The 20,691-nt window shown below is 35.5% G+C and overlaps 1 protein-coding gene across 1 annotated transcript in view; it reads right to left on the bottom strand.

Annotated features, from left to right (window-relative positions):
- The window catches only part of LOC112905644, a 135,835-nt gene that overhangs the window by 42,076 nt on the left and 73,068 nt on the right, over positions 1 to 20,691 (bottom strand). Inside the window, exons 2-3 of the mRNA XM_025978444.1 lie at positions 20,236 to 20,312; positions 11,922 to 12,617 (exon numbers count right to left, since the gene is read on the bottom strand). Coding sequence (XP_025834229.1) covers positions 11,922 to 12,617; positions 20,236 to 20,302 — 763 coding nt within the window. The 5' untranslated portion in view covers positions 20,303 to 20,312. The remainder of the gene's footprint in view (positions 1 to 11,921; positions 12,618 to 20,235; positions 20,313 to 20,691) is intronic.

The raw sequence follows: 20,691 nt of genomic DNA, 5'->3' as shown, positions 1-20,691 counted from the left end.
AAACCTGCCGAAACTACGACCGAAACCGAAACTGCGTTCGGGAGTTCTCGCGCTCTGCTCGGTCATGTTCGGCGCGTTAAATTCCATCCAAGCGAAGTAGATTAGTAGACATAGACATAAAAAAGCATGAATAATCTTCAAAAGAAAAATGAGTCTAGTCTACTATACTTACTCAAATAAACATCTCACCTATTTTAAGTATTTTTAAGGCTTAATTAAAGTATTTCCTTAAATGAGGGGTTGTTATGTTGATTTTGATTTGATTATCAATAAGTGAAAATGTCAAAGACTGCAGAGCTATGTGATTTAAAGATAAAAAAATAAAACTGACTGATTATAATAACGTTTTCTTTATTTTTCTCTCAAAACATTATCCTTATAAGGAAGTTTAGGTTTCGGTTTCGGTTTCGGCCGAAACTGAGACCGTTGCCGAAATTCGGTTTCGGTTTCGGTTTCGGTCGTAAAAACCAGTTTCGGTCGGACACTACTTATTGACTTCCATAGAGCCCCTGTTCTTCTATACTTTCTAATATCTCTTCATTTCTATCCACGGTATCCTCATCATTCGCCTAATTTCGAATACATCTAACCCTAACGTATATGTTTCGCACCCGTACAGCACCGCTCTCTTAGACATACTCCTTTAACAATCTTTTTCGAATGTCTCAATTAACTGTTCGAGAGCATAGAAGTGACTTCTTTCTGTTAAAGACGACTCGACCCTGCACTATCCTTTGTTTTATATCTCTACCACTCTTTCTATCTTGAGTTAGGTTACTTCCTAGATACCGAAAATCACCTATTTCTTCTAATTCTTCATGTTGTTATAAGACATTCTAAAATAAATTACATAATGACTTGCTAATCAGTCTACATACAGGGGGATCGTCATTAGTGGCAGCACTTTAGGGTAGGTATGATATTTTTTTTTATGTTTTTGATGGTTTCATGTGGAGTTGGGTTGACTACTGGCCGCTGTTGAACAACGTAGGTAAACCTCCAGAAAATCAAACAGAAGTAGAATCGGAGCGGCGCTTGGCAATAAAACAAAATAAATGTATGCACAGCTGTCGGACGAACGTCGAACGGGTCGGAGAGAGAGGATCGCGACGGTCAACAGGTGTAACGGAGACGGCGCGATAATTAATGCGCCATCACACGCTTAGAGTGCCAAAGCGCTGACTTTTATGGTTTTAATAGAATCTAAACTTTAGATTAACGAAAAATACGGTGCGTTTATGTCTCAATAAAATGAGTGCTATCGATGGTTCGACAGCTTCCAAAACGGTGTTAAAAATCTAATTTAGAGCCGCCTCTTTTGCTTCCGACAGACATTAAACAAATTAATTTCGAATCGAAACTGCTGTGCCCACGAACACATTACGATTAGAAGAAGATGTCTATTCTTTCCATACAAATGAGAATATTACTTTGTAGAATTCTGAGCGTCTTTTCGGACTAGTCTGTCATGAACTTTTAGTCTGAGGTAGTCATAGAAGGTCGTCACTGAAAATGTAGTCATCAAGGTAATCAGAAATCTTCAAAATTTCACAGAGTAAAATAGGGAAATGGCTTAGAACGAAAATGTCTTTCTAATAATGTTTATAATCTTCTCACTGAAGCTATAAGTTTTTGGTACCCTTAAATATGTTTTCAATGGAAAGCATCGGTAGAGATCATTTAGCTGGGTTGAGTGCAGCTCAATAATCCGTACAGATTCGCAGCTTTATCCTAATAAATAGGCGGAGAAGAGAATGGTGCGGGTTTCCGAAACAGCGCAGAGCTATCTCGTGCGGCCCAGTTCAATAATGTACGTAATAAGGGATACCACAACGATTTGGAGACGCTAAATTATTAGATTATAATGAATTTCAATAGATAGACCGCAGTACCCAAGTATTCTTTCTATTTAATATCCTGATTTCTGCAATGCGAAGATAAGTTCAGGATAGGAACGATTGGAGGTGCGTGTCCAATAGGTTTTAGGACTAACGAAACCTATGATGTTGATGATGATTATGATGCTACTATTGAGTAGTTCTGCACATCTACCACACTTGCAACAGTTGTAGCACATTTCAAGTGTTGCAGCTCCAAATGGGAAGTTTATAGCTTACAATTATTGCAATAACTGAAAGGGAAAATAATCTGAATAATTCACAAACGATTGTAATTGATATTGTTAACTGAAAAAGTACCTGTGCGTGTTTAAGTCCAGTTTACTCATACATACAGGCATGTATTATGTTTATATGTATAGGATATGCATTTCTCTAGATATTTTGAATAATTATTGTAAGTGTAATTTTTAGTCTGGAGTGAAAACGCGAGACATACGTAACAATTTGTTCTGAAGGCGTTTAATAATGAGAGACGTAGTAATATTTCAAAATGTCTACATAACCGTTTTGCAGTTTTATACTTTCCGCATATTGATTTATACCGTAATTAAATAGTATGCGTAGTAACAACAATTGGAGCGACACATAGTGAAACTGGACAAACGGCGTGTATTTGAAATGCAATAAGTATGTGAAAGACCATTGGATACATTGTACCTACACATACACTGTAGATCTGTGGAGTAGTCCTTGATTGAGGCAAGTAAAAGGGATCAAAAACAGGATATATGTATTTAAAGCAAAAAGACAATGCTATTCTTGTTACGCGTAAAAGTAAGTGACCATGTATCTTGTTATTGACATCCTGGATGGACAGCGTTTTTGTTTGAGATGTTCTCCAGTCAATAGGACATTAATAAAAATGATCTATGTATTAAGTTTTATTAGGAGAAGATCAATTTGGGTTTATAAGAAACAGAGGAACGCGGGAGACCATTCTAGCTTTGCGGGTAACAATAGAGAAAGCGATAGAAAAAGGAAAAGAGGGTTTGTAGATTTGGAAAAAGATTTTGACTATGTTAACTGGAATGAGATGTAAAATATAGTTAAAAATGTAGGGATGAGTTACAGATATAGAAGTGTGACACTTAGTTTCTATAAAGAGCAACAGGCAGTTGTACAGCTGGGGCTGCAACGTAGAGAAGTAAATTTTTAGGAAGGGAGTCAGACAGGGATGCACATTGTCACCGCTACTTTTTAATCTATACATCGAAGACGCGATCAACATCATTAAAGACAGTACAACTGTAGGGATAGATATACAGGGGCAAAAGATTAGTATGCTTTGAATTGTAGATGATATAGTAGTATAAGCATCTAGTAACAAGCGAGTTGGAGATAGCTTCAAATAAAATGGAAGCTGTATTGACAAAACAGTATTGTATGAAAATAAATAAAAGTAAAACAAAAATACCGGTATGCATGGGAAGAAAAATTGGGGAAAGAGCGAATGTAAAGAAAGGAGACGAAAGAATGGGTAGAGGTAGACCTAGATTAGATTACTGTTCGCAAATAGTTAAGTTCTAGTTTTAGGGAAATGCGAAGATTAGCTCAGGACTGGAAAGAGTGAAGGTGCGTGTCCAACCCAACCAGTCTTAGGACTGACTGCCTTATGAAGATGATGACGTATAAAGTTGATTCTTTGTCTTTTAATGTCGAGTTATTTATAATTAATTATAAATGTAAATATTAAAAGAAAAAAGGGCACTGTCAAACGTCTATATTTAGCCCTGCATCCCCTGTTTCTATAACCACTTATTATCTAAATATGCTTTCCGTACTCCAGGCGATGACGTAAAGATTTCGCGCGCAGCTTCCAGATTATGAATCGTGAATTGCGCGTTAGTACCTAAAACTAAAGCGGTGCAGTGTCTTAATTAATGCAGTTTACTTTTTGGCGAATTTGTCGTTGAACAAAACACCCTGTATACATTTCTAAGTTTTTATTTACTATTATAGTATCTTCTCTCTCTCTCCCTCTCTGTCTCTCATCCCTGACATTATTTTATATCCCGAACAACAAACAACTGGAATAAATTTCAAATGCGCGCGGAGACCATATGCAGCCGCTCAGTTGCGTTGCTGTACACAGTTTGGATTGTGTTGCATATTAACATTGCGATTCAATAATTCACTATCATAACCCGTTCACGGTCTTTCTCAATACTAGGGAATTTACATTCATGAATAAGAGGCTGCTATATTGGAAATAATGATTTCGACGATCGTTGTCCTTATCCTTTGCCTATCTTTCGCTCACTCTTTGTCTTCGAGTAGTTTTAATCAGTTCGAGAGAATGAGACAATTTCGAACAGTTCTCGCTAGTACGACGATACATAAATATGCACTTTCTTTTGTAACATTATGAAGTATAAAACAATAGCAAAATTGGGCCCCGAGACAAAAATGTTCAGTCTCTCAGTCTCTGAAAGCGAGACTCGAGTCTCCGTCTCTAATCGAGTCTCTCTGGTGTCGCTGAGACTGTCAAAAAAACCGTTTAGCGTCTCTGAACGAGAGACTCGAGTCGCTCATAGAGAGATGCTCATTTCGTATCCAGTCTCTGAACGAGAGACTCGAGTCGCTCATAGAGAGATCCTCATTTCGTGTCCAGTCTTTGAATGAGAGACTCGAATCTCTGAACGAGAATCTCTCAATAAGTGTTGTCTCGATAGACATGATTAAAATTTCAAAGTTCAACATATTTCAGAGATCCCAGTCTTTCTACGAGAGACTCGAGTCTCTCAATTTTTCAGTTTTATTCATTCAGTCTCTCTGTGAGAGACTCGAATCTCTGAATTAACAATTTTATCGTTCGAGTACCTCATACAGAGACTGTGAGAGATCCATAAAAACACCTAGGCAATAACTGAGACACTGTGAAAGACTGTGAGAGACGCTCTCAGAGACGCTGAAAGACTGAGAGACTGGAGAGAGACTGAAAATTATTATATAGGAATGTAAAACGACATAACTGTTTAACAAAATATTACGATTTACCTCGAATTAATACCAAGAGAATTCCACGAATTCCAAGCAGATATGCATTTACTAACACATTTTATTGAAATATTGTTTATTTCTATCCACATCCAGCATCAGAGATGAAACAACCTCTGAAGAAGCACGCCACTGGTGTGAAACGAATACGAAACATAAATTAAAATCTTGTTCCAATTCCTATATATACTAAACTATACTTTGATGTTGAATTATACACTTATTTTGCGTAGACAGATACAGTATGCAATCGGAACCTGTATCTAGTGCTTTGGTCAGACCCCAAAACATCTCCTTGCCTACCATGGTGGTGCAACCTAACCTAACCTAACCTTGCGACACAAGTTTCTACATCTTTTGTATGAGATTAACCGATTTTTTATTTATAAAGAAGATTCTGTTGCCTTCTCAATATTAAACGGAGGCGTTTATGTATTCAATATTTTGCAAGACGTTGAGTGTATGTAAATTACTATTTCGATGAGTAAGTAAATGAGCCTCGTACGTTATTAAGAAACTCGGTATAATTAGCTTGTCATATTTTTCGGGAAATACAGAAGTGGACGTGGCCTAACTGGAATCCAGAATTTGCAAATAATGAATAATGATCGCCGAGATTCTCATACACCTATTTATGTAATCTCATGACGTTGATGAATCGGTTCGGAGTTCGCCTCACAGTATAACAACTATTATTTATCATGTACGTGCATTTATTTTCGCGTAAATATTTACGCGGTATTACAGGTTCGCGCTCTTCTTAATTATTAACCGTCAATGCCCAAATGATAGAAGCCAATCGGGTTTACAACGGCCAAAAAAAAATAATAAAATTGCTACACTGCGCTGGGGCCCCCTGTCGAAACATATTGAACCTACGTAATATTCATCTGACGAAATAAATTTTGCAAACAGTATCTGCTATGTATGGCAGTTAAATTGAATATTTGGTAGAGTTTCACGCCATGAAGATGGAAGATTTTTAAAGAAAAATCAACGTATATTATCTGAGGATTAAACAACCATTTAGTGTGTGATGCCTTACAATTGTTTCAGCCTATTGTTTTAAGCGAGAGTATTCAGGTACAAGGGTCAACATCAGAGTTGAGATTTATTTGAAATACTTGGAAATGGAAAATCTAAAATATTGGATCGGTATTGTTTTTCGGGTTCAATGTCAAAGTACATGGAATTTTGAAGTTCCAGATTGATATCAGCACCTGCCAAATCAAAACTTATAGTACCTTTACCAAGAAACTACGAAATTCTATGAATTACGACAAAACAGCTCGCAAAACAATATCGAATCGATATACGCCCGCTGCGTAAAACTGAAAACTACAAGATATTGTGGTGTGCTAATAAATGCATATAATCCAAAATTCTTAGAAAACTATTCGAAAAACTTCACTTATTAGATGAACCCAAAGCTAAAGAAACTTATGGATTCCATTTCGTTCTCTTTTTACAATGTGTAAAAGATCAGAAACAAAATGGGGTTGTAAATATTTTGATATAAAATATTTTGGCTCTGATCTTTCACGCTAAACAAACTATTTTGACATCAGTGTCCTTTTTCGAATTAAAACGGGTGACAAAGATAAATAAGGAAGCTTACAGAGGAATTATTTGTTGCTGAACTGAAGAAACTATAACATAAAGATAGAAAAACTGTATCTCAATAACTTCAAACAGAGAAATATGAATCATACTCAATTTTTATGATATAGTGCAAACACCACTATTAGTCCAGAAAAACTCCAATACTTAAAAAATTAGCAAATGCCTTTGATAAGAAACCAACTATAAAATCATTAAATAATACAAAATATAGTATACAAATAGAATGAAACCTATTCTAGCCCAGCCCTACGTAAGATAATTTAACTTTGTTTTTGTAAAATTTCCCTAGTATTCTGCTGTTCTACCAATAGAAATAAAATGTAAATTGCTACTGAACTGGACGAACGCTCCATCTACACAGGCAGTTAACGTAAACTGTCGTTGGTAAATTATTTATGAGAATTGTAAACAAATTGTGAATTATGTCATTATGCGTATGCAGTAGGTAAAGGTCTTCGGCCTCAACCGGAGAATCATTTAATGAATGGCCGAAGAAATAATCAACCGAGACCGTCCTGTGGAGACCGAATTACCTAGCCGTAATTGAAAAACCCATTTCTATACATATAAACCGTGTTGGTACTTGCAATATAATGCAAATGAGTTATATTTTTTATCGAACGTGAAAATAAACTTTTAATCATTGTAATTAAGTAACTAATTGGTTAATTTGTTGAAAAATACCACGTAGAACGAAGACCGCAATTTTTTTTTAAGACTGAAAAACAATTTTAACTAAAACGCAAGACTACATACAAGTCTGTCGCGATCTGTAAATTGTGGCGCCCCAGACTCCAGCCTTACGTGGGATTACAGGCCTAAACCCTTTGTTTTAAAGCAGTTCCAATCATTTACGAACAAGCAGTTTATAATCCATTCAATTCCAATGTAATAATTATCCATTTCTTTACCAGTTCAGCTGGAAAAGGTATTTAAATTTTAAATGAATGTTTATAACCTCATTAAAATCAATTCACCCACTTATCTTTATGGGGACAGTTTGTTAACTAAACGAAAACAATTCGGTAAGATAATAAAATTAATGACACAGTGTTGTTTTTTATTATCTGAAATAATAAGGCAGGATATACGTTGGGTTAGTTTTCTGGGTAGTGTTGCCCTGCCCCTTGCCCTGCTACAAACGTTTCGCCGTTCTTCACAGCCGGCATCTTCTACTTTTTTTAGACGGTTTGATTCTACACAAGTGAGATTTTAATATTTTCGTAATTGAAACAATAATTTTTCAAAATACAGTCGTCTATTATATTACGCGTTCTACAATTCTATATTTTGTGGTTCTTCCATAATACCCCACGTAGATAGATGTCATTACAGTTGTTACAATATTCATGTTCCACAATGATTTCGCCATTAAAAGTTCTAAACTGATTGAAAGTTGTAAACTAATACAGTAATAATAAACTGAACTGTCTGAGCTTGTAACAATTTTAAAAGTTGAGAAAGTTAACGATAAAATTGACGTAAACGCGACGACGATGTGTCAGGGAGTGTTTTTAGCACATTTCGAGTTAAAATGTCAAACATAAAATTCGAAATAGATTTCGTGATGATGCTACACGGGCGTACAGTTTCGCCTCTTATATGGTATATAATAATCTAATAGGAATAAAAAACAGCGATGATGGATGGGTTAATCAATTTCGTTCGGAATAAAAATTCCAGCCATAAAACGTAAATTTGTAACCTCTTTTATTATTATGTATCTATTATAAAAGAGAGCGACGGTTTTTAATCGCGTAGAAGCGGAGCCTTCCGCAACACCTTTCGCGTATTAAAAATTACGTTTCCATAGAAAAGCAACCTGGGCATATAACTCTTGAGTTTTATTATTTCAAGGATTTTCGACAAATAAACACAAACATATATTTATTAGTATTGTGTGTGTTGTACACATTTCAATCAAATCGCGATTTGTACAATTTGCTATTTTCAGCGGTGACCGTCTCTGTTGCAAGAAAAATGTAAAATCTAAAGTACGAATCAAGTAAAACGTATGTACAGTTTGTCTCACATTCTTTATCGTTTATATATATAGGTAGTCCAGCTTTTGTCACTCGGACTTTTACAACTGAAAACCTCGAACGAGAAGCGGTTAATTTATTAGGATCAAAGATTGTTGTAGGAAAAGACAACACGAACAGAGTATCGTGATCTAATATTGTAAGGATTTAACAACAGCGATATTGTACGTAGCTTCGAAACAAAAAAGTTTGACAGTAAAGCGCAATTTTTTTTAGCTTGATTGTTTTTTAACTCCTTGGCCTCTTGGTATAGTTAATTAGTTGCATCACTGCTACCCAAATGTTGTTTATAGATAAAACAAGCTAACAAAACAAAAGTTTTCGATTCGCCAATATGGCGTCCCAACTGTATATTCAGCATTCGCCATATTGATTATTCTGTGACAGTACGTTCGTGTTCGCTGTAGCCGTTCGAATAACATACGATTATTTATTATCGTTAACGGGGTTGTTTAGACAAAAATAATAACAACTTTCTCACGAAGGTTTCATTGGAAAGAAAAGCGTTGTTTGTATAAATAAATAATAAAGTGAATTTTTAGCGAACGTTCGACCTATGTATACATGTAAACTGGACACGTACAAGCGTGCATACACGCCAAGTGTTCGCTTACAACAATATAAATAGGCTTATGGTCAATTATAAATGGACTAATATTAACTGCCAACAATCAAGCCTACTTTCAAAACAAACTGCTCATAAATTACTAAGGATAACGTTAGTGGAACAATTAGTAATTAAACGATGTTACGCTAATTTAGAACAAGTGGGGTGCGCAAGAGGTGGGATTTTGTTAACAAAATCAAACGACCATTTATCACGTCTATATTTTTGTTATGTATGTATGTATGTATGTAGCATTATTATTATTATTATTATCGTTTCTTACGCTTCAAACTTCCTTAAGGATGTTTGGGAGGTACGTCAAAATGCTACGAGACAAATAAAAATTTGGAAGAACGTTCCCCATTCAATTCTAAAACTCCTGTAAAAATTACAAATCGATTCACTAAACCGCTAAGAAGTTATTGAAATTTTAAAAAATTGTAATTTTACACGTCATTTTATGCAGATTCGTTAAACGAACAGATTAAATTTATTTTTATTAACAGAAAAAAAGCTACCCGAAATTTCAAACTTTTATAAGAAGTAACTCTGGAGAATCACTTTGGCGTAAGGTTATTCAAATTATTCAAAATGGTTATCGAGGAAAAAATGAAAAATTAGCTGAAAATCTCGTTTTTACTTGATAATATTTATAATTGTCTGAAATAAATGCAATTTTAAAGTTTTAATTATTATTTAAACATATTAAAAAGTTTTACGCTCATTATTAATAAAGATTGAAACTAAATATTTTTTTGTTTCGAAGTTGAAATCAAGGCATATTCACTGCCAAAAGTCAGTTAAAAATGTTCCATATTATTCATTATTTTCTCTCAAACTGTATACTTTTTTTTTAGTATAGATAGTATTTATTTACCTCATGATATGCTGCAAAACCTAATTAATCACGAATTTCTAATTTTATGTACTGTTGTCTCCGATTGTACCTCCCAAACATCCGTAACTCTGATCGATTTACCCAAGTAAATATAATAATAACAGCGGACCCGGAAAGCATCCTTGTGGGACGCCGTCCATCGGACAAAAATTTTATTTTGCTAGATACATATTTTTATTGTCAACGGAATTTTAACGTTCGCATTACGTATTTTTATATCAACCCTATAGGTGGAAAAAAGTTCACACACGTCTTAGTAGTCACCCCTATCCTTGGCATGTAAATAAAAGCCGTAAATACTTTTAAACTACCCTCGCCGATGGAGGTCAAAATTCACCCTGTAAACAAAAGGATGTCTTATTCCCTAACTCGGTGAAAAATTGTTCAATTTACCATATAAATCAGTCAGATAAAAAAATCGGGATCGGGTGCAACCGACCCTCCTTTTCTTAAGAATTTTAGGAGGCAAATAAAGAGAGAGAGAGACGAGTGAGTATTTTTTTTATTTGCTAATAAAGGTATCGGTTTTCAGATCTATAAAAAAAATAACGAAAAAAAAGCCCTGCACCGTCGTTCTTTTGTCATCAACCCCTTGGCCCGCAGGCGAGCTCACAAAAAGCATAAAATACGGAATTTCACACACTCAAGTGTCTCGATCCCAGATATTTGGGGTGAAAACGTTTTAGCAGACACGCTCGCCCATATGATTCGTAACGGTCTCTGCCTTAATAACAATGCCAGAAAACGGAAAGGTCTGCTACAAGAGAGTGGAATAGACACAAGGCTACAGACAGTTTATTTGTGGTAATTTCTCTTAATATGTGGTAATGGTTTGTTCTGAAGGGTTGTAATTTTAAACTTATGATAGACCGACCCTTTAAATGCAACTGAAAAAATATGGATCTTCTTTCAAATCCCTGAGGGTTATATATATATTTTTTTTTGTTGAAAGCATGAGAATTCTAACCTTTCTATTTGATATTATACAGATAGAATATCCTCCTGTGTGTACAGATTAATGAATCAATATGTGAATATTAACGGCCAATTTTGTTTACGGGTTAAACGCTTATCGGTGGTAGAAAATGTTCTTAGAGGGCCGAGAAAATGTGAACGAGAAAGAGCGTGCAGGACGCTCGAGCACATCAACAAAAAACGAAAACATCGATGAAGTGAAGAAAATAGCGTTGGCCAATCGTCGAATCACCATTAGAGAAATCCTATGACATTGTTAGTTACTTAATAGTGAATTAATATGCAATATTAATTTGAAATAATTTTTTCGATTTTTTATTTACCCACTACAAACTACCTCAAAGTAATGAGGGAAAAATTGTTGCTGTTGTCACACCCCCCCGCCGGGAATCGAACCCGGGACCTTTGGCTTTACTCACCAATGTTCTGACCACTAAACTACGAGAGGTGACGACAGCAACCACGACCAACCGTAGTTTAGTGATAGAACATTGGTGCGTAAAGCCAAAGGTCCGGGTTCGATTTCCGGCGGGGAGGGGGGGGGTGTGACAACAGCAACAATTTTTCCCTCATTACTTTGAGGTAGTTTGTAGTGGGTAAATAAAAAATCGAAAAAATGATTTCAAATTAATATTGCACCATTAGAGAAGTTGTTTACCTTTATCGATCGATCGATCGATTAACATTGTTAATGAGCTGTTGGACTCTCTCTTTCTGGTAATTTGAATCATATGCTCCCGTGTATTGGGAAGTTATTTGTGTGGACCTTAATGGTCCCGAACACAGACAATCCAGACCCACCCGCAAGACTTTCTTATTCTTTGAAACAGTCTCCACTTTTTAATATTAATTGCAACACCCTGGAAAAATTTACTTACCACTACTAAACGCCGCAATAGGCAACTGTCGTGAAATGGATTCCGCAACCTCGGACGTGAGTCCGTAGATGCCCAGTAGTTCCCTCATGGTGTTGAACGCGTACTCCCTCATATCGCTGACCTGTCCCTGACTGAGTCCCACTTCCGACACGTGAGGTTTCGAGAGATTGTGAATAGAAAAACTGGACGGTATCCGACTTTCGGTCTCCCTCTCGCTTCCGTACGACTCCTCCTCGTTTTCCGCATTATCGCCGTCGTTTTCCGTGAAATAATTTTCGACCGCGTCGTTCACGGACGTTTCCGAATCGTCCGAGCTGCTGTCGGTATCGTTCTGCGACTTACTGAGATCCATGGGTGAGAAACGGGTATCGACGACGATCTTCCTCGTGGACAGTGTTTTTCTGCGTCTCACATTCTTCAAATTGTTGTTGTTCGAGAGCTCGGACAGATTGAGGGCTTCGTTATTTTCCGTGTCCGAATACGAAACGTTTGAGCAACGCGGTTTAAAGTTTTTCCGCTTGTTCCGCTTCGGTTCCGACGTTTTCGAGGAGTTTGTCGACGACGGAAACATCTCCGGTTCGGAATCGCTAGAAGCCAAGGGCGGCGGATTTGAAGCGCGGAACATCGACGAACGGTGATGATAATGGTCGAAATCAGGCTCCCGGGACTCGGCAGCCATCTTGGCTGCTACCTGATCTGAAATAAAAAATGAAAACTGTTGATAAGGTGCAAGTAAAAATGCCTAAATCATATATATAAAAAAAGAATATATAGAACATTGCGCCACTGCTCCACCAGAAGATATTACAGAGGCGGGACTCACCCCTTCCCGTGAAGGGAGAAAAAAGAAAAAGCTTTCTACCAAAGGGGAACGATGCGGGAACCAAATAAAAAATATATTTTTAATGTTGTTCCACAAAATTTTGCTGTTTCTACGGAATGCAATAATTTTCATAGAAAATTAAAATTTAATTGGGAAAGAAGCTTTTCTAACCATCTCTTTCTCCTTCCCGTATCCCTTATCATACCACATGATATCAATTAAGTATTTATGAAGATAAAATTTTATGGAATAATTCAATTTTTTTGTGATTTTGTTTCTGATTGAAATTTTATCATATTCGATCATAAACATGCGAAAAATAATTCCTGTTCATAATTAAAATTTCGTACTTTGTAGACTCATCTACAGTACGGATATTTATTCTGAATTCTAATTCTGACTAAACAATAGTAACAATACTGACTCCTACACCGAAAACAACAATTTATGATTTGGTATATCCGTAAAATATTTATTTATTTATACCGTATCGCAGGAATATGTCTTGAAATGACGCTAGCAATATTTTGTGGTAGATCAGTTAAATAATATGTTGGTATTTACCGTCTGCAATAAATTAAGCACAACTAAAATTTTGTCTATTTGTGTATTATAAAAAGTTGTGTGCAGCGAACATTGAATTTGTATTTGGATACAACGATTACATCATTAGTTTTTTTTTAAAGATCACTTAAAATTTTAATGTATAATTCGGTGAATTTACCATGTTTACTAATTTGTTATTGTGAATTAAGGTGTGAATTGTTAACAATAAAGGAAATATGTTTTCAAACATAAGTCAGTTTTAGGAAAAATGGACGAATCTATTTAACATGTAAAACAAAAAACTAAATTGATTTTACACATTTAAATACAACAAAACAATGGAAAATTGTATATGCATAAACACCATTTTGCGTGGGCTTTCAGGGTCGTAACATATCTAAATAGGAATGTGTTTGTAATTTGCCTATTTTAAATAAATATAGTTAACAATTACAACAATTCACAAACATTTGTATATACACATGGAGTAAGCAAAATTCCAATCATAAAACACATATGGTTGCAGTTTATGATCTTTTACAAGACTGTCAACCAATCAGGGAGGCAGCTGATTGTTAAGCAAGGTTAAGTTTTAATTATTTTAGTAAAAAAAATTAATTGGTTCCCTGTTCGGTACCTTAATTTTTGTTTTTGTAACTACGGAATAAATTATAAAAAATTGAAAGGATAAAAATCCCTGTATTAGAGAATTTTACACTAAACAGGGTGGTATGTTTATTCTGGAACATTTTTGAGAAGCGAGGGTCGCAGCAAGGACAGGCTGCTTTCACTTTTGTTTCACTTTTCATTTCGTTGTATTGATTATTAGGACCTACCCCTGTTTCGAGAGTTTTTACAAAAGCAAATTACTAGGTAGGGGATGAAGAGCATGACTAATATCATTTATGAAACAACGGAAAACATTTGTTTTATGTCTTCTTGTTCTTCATTGTCTATGTTGCGGAGAATCCAACCAAAAGAAAATTACGGAAAAAATAATGGAAAGTAATTTTAATATACAATTGTGTAGTACTTTGTATAAGCCTGTTTATAGTTTGAGTAATTGGAAATTCGTGTAAATATTTAAGAATCAATAGAATTTTCACCTGTTTCACAAGGAAATTAAGACTTTAGAAGCACATTTGGGTGTAGCTAATTGATACTTGACAAGTAAATGGTCTTTCGTCTGAGATTAATAAAATAGATATGAGAAGTGCTAAACAGTATAAATCGATTTAAGAAAGTTTAAATTTTATTTAGGAATAAATGTAAATAAAAGTAAATCTTTAATTAATAAATAAGATATAAGAGAATCTAAAAACTGGCATTAAAAATTTTATTTCATACATGTAAATGTACAAGTAAATTAAATTTTATTGAGGAACAATTTATGGTAAAATATTTAAGGTAATAGCTGAAAGAAGTTTCGTATTATATTGTCCGATCTTTTTATGGAGGGACTCAACAAAGGCCAATTGAATTAATTAAATAACGTCTGTCATTAATATGAAAGACAAGGAGACTGGTAGAAAATTCTCTTAGTAAAGAAACGCCCTGAAGTCTGCCTATCTTTCATTGTAACTGGCCGTGGATCGCAGAGGACGTCGCAAGGAATGACACGAATTTGACGAGTAAAAACGTAGGGCTTTGCCAAAAAATTAAAAGCGGCAATTTAAAATATTTTCCAGTTCCCGTATTCTAAGAAATGAAAATTTAATTGTGCCGCTGGCGCGGATTCCGGTGCGACGTTTTTGCGAATTTTGTAAAACCGTCACGTCGGTCCAGGAAATATTTAGGCAAAAACCGTCTCAGACGGCGGTGTCGTCGAATTTTGACGAACGACAGAAAAACAAATTGTCCGCCGAACAGACGAACACAACCGGTCGAGAGTTTTTCCGGCCGCGCTGCCGTCCCCGGTCCCGCGATCGTCAGTCAAGTCCCGGCCCCTTTGTCCCGCGCCGTGTCATAAACGCGAAAAAATTTACGCCGTCAGTCCAACGGTCGACATAATATAAATAGGGCCTGACATACATTAAACACGAGACACTTGTTCGGGGCGCAAACCTGACCGACCTGACCAAATTCATTATTGATCGATTTCCATGAACGTGATCTAATCAATCCGTCTACAGTCAGTCACGTCACTTTCGACTTCAAACGTCCTATGTGCGTATCGAGTTCAATTTTCCAAAAAATGACGAGTACTTATAAAAACCATTACTCAACCCCGTTTAGAGTAATAAGTACAGTCAGTTCACTTAGAGAAAGGTACACCGTACAGCCAGAATATGGCCGGTAGTTTGACGTCAGAAGTTAGTTCAGTCGCTTGTTATTTTATTATTTGCTTAGTGTGTTTACCTTGTGAAGTCGTTTTATAGAGCGAAATAGTAAAAAAAAAGCTTTCGGGTGTTTCATTCCCACCAGCCACTAATGCTGGTGGGCGGACAGTCCCTCTGGACTATCTCGGAAAGTCCTCTTCTGTCTCCTTTCAGGAATATTGGGAATGGGCGCGGGTGGTGGTTCGAAAGAGAAAGATGAGACGGACGAAATGAAGACAGAAGAGAATGAAAGATTATCTGTGAAATATTACTGCCCCAGTATTTGTCTAACTGATCCAAGGAAACCACAGAAAAACTTGAAACAAGGCAGACGGACCCGGAATCGAACCGACGTCTTGTCGAATGCTAAGCAATGGTCTAAACCTCTCGGCCATGCCACTCGGTGCGAAATAGCCGAAAATTCCTACATTTAAGCACTAAATCGCGCCGTAAATAACCTTTACAATTTACTCCTATTAGGGCAGCCCGTGCACATTGATCTGGCAACGTATACACAGGTCCCTTCCAATATTTTCTTCAGTTGGCTTTTTCAATTTTTATTATTAATTAGAAAATATGTTAAAAATAGACTCGTTTAATAATTTCTTGTCAAAACGCCTGTAGGTAAAACTGCCTGAGAAACTCGAAGATCATTCCTGTATAAAGGTTGTAATAAAATTACAAAAGGGCGTAGAAAACATAAAAGTAATATCAATCGGTCCTTGTATATTTCTCTAAGTAAACTGACTGTAGCAACCTTCTTTTAATTGAAGGCATTCTTCCAAATGTTTACTGATCTAAACTTCATGCATCACAGTAAGTTATTGAATTATAACAGATTCTTATATAGCGCCACTGCTCCACCAGAAGATATTACAGAGGCGGGACTCACCCCTTCCCGTGAAGGGAGAAAAAAGAAAAAGCTTTCTACCAAAGGGGAACGATGCGGGAACCAAATAAAAAATATATTTTTAATGTTGTTCCACAAAATTTTGCTGTTTCTACGGAATGCAATAATTTTCATAGAAAATTAAAATTTAATTGGGAAAGAAGCTTTTCTAACCATCTCTTTCTCCTTCCCGTATCCCTTATCATACCACATGATATCAATTAAGTATTTATGAAGATAAAATTTTATGGAATAATTCAATTTTTTTGTGATTTTGTTTCTGATTGAAATTTTATCATATTCGATCATAAACATGCGAAAAATAATTCCTGTTCATAATTAAAATTTCGTACTTTGTAGACTTATCTACAGTACGGATATTTATTCTGAATTCTAATTCTGACTAAACAATAGTAACAATACTGACTCCTACACCGAAAACAACAATTTATGATTTGGTATATCCGTAAAATATTTATTTATTTATACCGTATCGCAGGAATATGTCTTGAAATGACGCTCGCAATATTTGGTGGTAGATCAGTTAAATAATATGTCGGTATTTACCGTCTGCAATAAATTAAGCACAACTAAAATTTTGTCTATTTGTGTATTATAAAAAGTTGTGTGCAGCGAACATTGAATTTGTATTTGGATACAACGATTACATCATTAGTTTTTTTTTAAAGATCACTTAAAATTTTAATGTATAATTCGGTGAATTTACCATGTTTACTAATTTGTTATTGTGAATTAAGGTGTGAATTGTTAACAATAAAGGAAATATGTTTTCAAACATAAGTCAGTTTTAGGAAAAATGGACGAATCTATTTAACATGTAAAACAAAAAACTAAATTGATTTTACACATTTAAATACAACAAAACAATGGAAAATTGTATATGCATAAACACCATTTTGCGTGGGCTTTCAGGGTCGTAACATATCTAAATAGGAATGTGTTTGTAATTTGCCTATTTTAAATAAATATAGTTAACAATTACAACAATTCACAAACATTTGTATATACACATGGAGTAAGCAAAATTCCAATCATAAAACACATATGGTTGCAGTTTATGATCTTTTACAAGACTGTCAACCAATCAGGGAGGCCGCTGATTGTTAAGCAAGGTTAAGTTTTAATTATTTTAGTAAAAAAAATTAATTGGTTCCCTGTTCGGTACCTTAATTTTTGTTTTTGTAACTACGGAATAAATTATAAAAAATTGAAAGGATAAAAATCCCTGTATTAGAGAATTTTACACTAAACAGGGTGGTATGTTTATTCTGGAACATTTTTGAGAAGCGAGGGTCGCAGCAAGGACAGGCTGCTTTCACTTTTGTTTCACTTTTCATTTCGTTGTATTGATTATTAGGACCTACCCCTGTTTCGAGAGTTTTTACAAAAGCAAATTACTAGGTAGGGGATGAAGAGCATGACTAATATCATTTATGAAACAACGGAAAACATTTGTTTTATGTCTTCTTGTTCTTCATTGTCTATGTTGCGGAGAATCCAACCAAAAGAAAATTACGGAAAAAATAATGGAAAGTAATTTTAATATACAATTGTGTAGTACTTTGTATAAGCCTGTTTATAGTTTGAGTAATTGGAAATTCGTGTAAATATTTAAGAATCAATAGAATTTTCACCTGTTTCACAAGGAAATTAAGACTTTAGAAGCACATTTGGGTGTAGCTAATTGATACTTGACAAGTAAATGGTCTTTCGTCTGAGATTAATAAAATAGATATGAGAAGTGCTAAACAGTATAAATCGATTTAAGAAAGTTTAAATTTTATTTAGGAATAAATGTAAATAAAAGTAAATCTTTAATTAATAAATAAGATATAAGAGAATCTAAAAACTGGCATTAAAAATTTTATTTCATACATGTAAATGTACAAGTAAATTAAATTTTATTGAGGAACAATTTATGGTAAAATATTTAAGGTAATAGCTGAAAGAAGTTTCGTATTATATTGTCCGATCTTTTTATGGAGGGACTCAACAAAGGCCAATTGAATTAATTAAATAACGTCTGTCATTAATATGAAAGACAAGGAGACTGGTAGAAAATTCTCTTAGTAAAGAAACACCCTGAAGTCTGCCTATCTTTCATTGTAACTGGCCGTGGATCGCAGAGGACGTCGCAAGGAATGACACGAATTTGACGAGTAAAAACGTAGGGCTTTGCCAAAAAATTAAAAGCGGCAATTTAAAATATTTTCCAGTTCCCGTATTCTAAGAAATGAAAATTTAATTGTGCCGCTGGCGCGGATTCCGGTGCGACGTTTTTGCGAATTTTGTAAAACCGTCACGTCGGTCCAGGAAATATTTAGGCAAAAACCGTCTCAGACGGCGGTGTCGTCGAATTTTGACGAACGACAGAAAAACAAATTGTCCGCCGAACAGACGAACACAACCGGTCGAGAGTTTTTCCGGCCGCGCTGCCGTCCCCGGTCCCGCGATCGTCAGTCAAGTCCCGGCCCCTTTGTCCCGCGCCGTGTCATAAACGCGAAAAAATTTACGCCGTCAGTCCAACGGTCGACATAATATAAATAGGGCCTGACATACATTAAACACGAGACACTTGTTCGGGGCGCAAACCTGACCGACCTGACCAAATTCATTATTGATCGATTTCCATGAACGTGATCTAATCAATCCGTCTACAGTCAGTCACGTCACTTTCGACTTCAAACGTCCTATGTGCGTATCGAGTTCAATTTTCCAAAAAATGACGAGTACTTATAAAAACCATTACTCAACCCCGTTTAGAGTAATAAGTACAGTCAGTTCACTTAGAGAAAGGTACACCGTACAGCCAGAATATGGCCGGTAGTTTGACGTCAGAAGTTAGTTCAGTCGCTTGTTATTTTATTATTTGCTTAGTGTGTTTACCTTGTGAAGTCGTTTTATAGAGCGAAATAGTAAAAAAAAAGCTTTCGGGTGTTTCATTCCCACCAGCCACTAATGCTGGTGGGCGGACAGTCCCTCTGGACTATCTCGGAAAGTCCTCTTCTGTCTCCTTTCAGGAATATTGGGAATGGGCGCGGGTGGTGGTTCGAAAGAGAAAGATGAGACGGACGAAATGAAGACAGAAGAGAATGAAAGATTATCTGTGAAATATTACTGCCCCAGTATTTGTCTAACTGATCCAAGGAAACCACAGAAAAACTTGAAACAAGGCAGACGGACCCGGAATCGAACCGACGTCTTGTCGAATGCTAAGCAATGGTCTAAACCTCTCGGCCATGCCACTCGGTGCGAAATAGCCGAAAATTCCTGCATTTAAGCACTAAATCGCGCCGTAAATAACCTTTACAATTTACTCCTATTAGGGCAGCCCGTGCACATTGATCTGGCAACGTATACACAGGTCCCTTCCAATATTTTCTTCAGTTGGCTTTTTCAATTTTTATTATTAATTAGAAAATATGTTAAAAATAGACTCGTTTAATAATTTCTTGTCAAAACGCCTGTAGGTAAAACTGCCTGAGAAACTCGAAGATCATTCCTGTATAAAGGTTGTAATAAAATTACAAAAGGGCGTAGAAAACATAAAAGTAATATCAATCGGTCCTTGTATATTTCTCTAAGTAAACTGACTGTAGCAACCTTCTTTTAATTGAAGGCATTCTTCCAAATGTTTACTGATCTAAACTTCATGCATCACAGTAAGTTATTGAATTATAACAGATTCTTATATAGGAGTAGGTTAGAAAAGTTTACCTTGATTCAACCCATAAGAATTAGGTGATAAGAGCCCGGAAGTCACAGTTGCCATTGTGGCCAACATTCAGTCATTCCTGAAACAAAAGAAAAAACATTTATTATGAGTTAAAAAACGATGAAATAAACTAGATCGACTAGGAAGTCATAGAACTCCGTAACTGTAAAAGGAACTATCGAATATCCAAAATAAAAATCTATCCGAAACCATAATCGAATCTGTTAATAAGGGTAATTGTTATTTTTTCTGTGACTGTAGTAGTACCATATAATAAAATCCTCGCAGAAATAAATTTACTAGGTATTTAAGTTGATATTACAAATTAAATTGTAATAATTAAGAAAGTCAAAACATTTTTTAAAATACATGTCGAAATAGAGATTATTTCAAGTTGCCTAATAAATTCTACTATTTCTACGGCAAATTTAGTCATTTAAAATCGAAAATTGTAATTT

Source organism: Agrilus planipennis, unplaced genomic scaffold (assembly GCF_000699045.2).
Source record: "Agrilus planipennis isolate EAB-ADULT unplaced genomic scaffold, Apla_2.0 scaffold6, whole genome shotgun sequence".
NCBI lineage: Eukaryota > Metazoa > Arthropoda > Insecta > Coleoptera > Buprestidae > Agrilus > Agrilus planipennis.
This window is presented reverse-complemented; position numbering and strand designations above follow the sequence as displayed.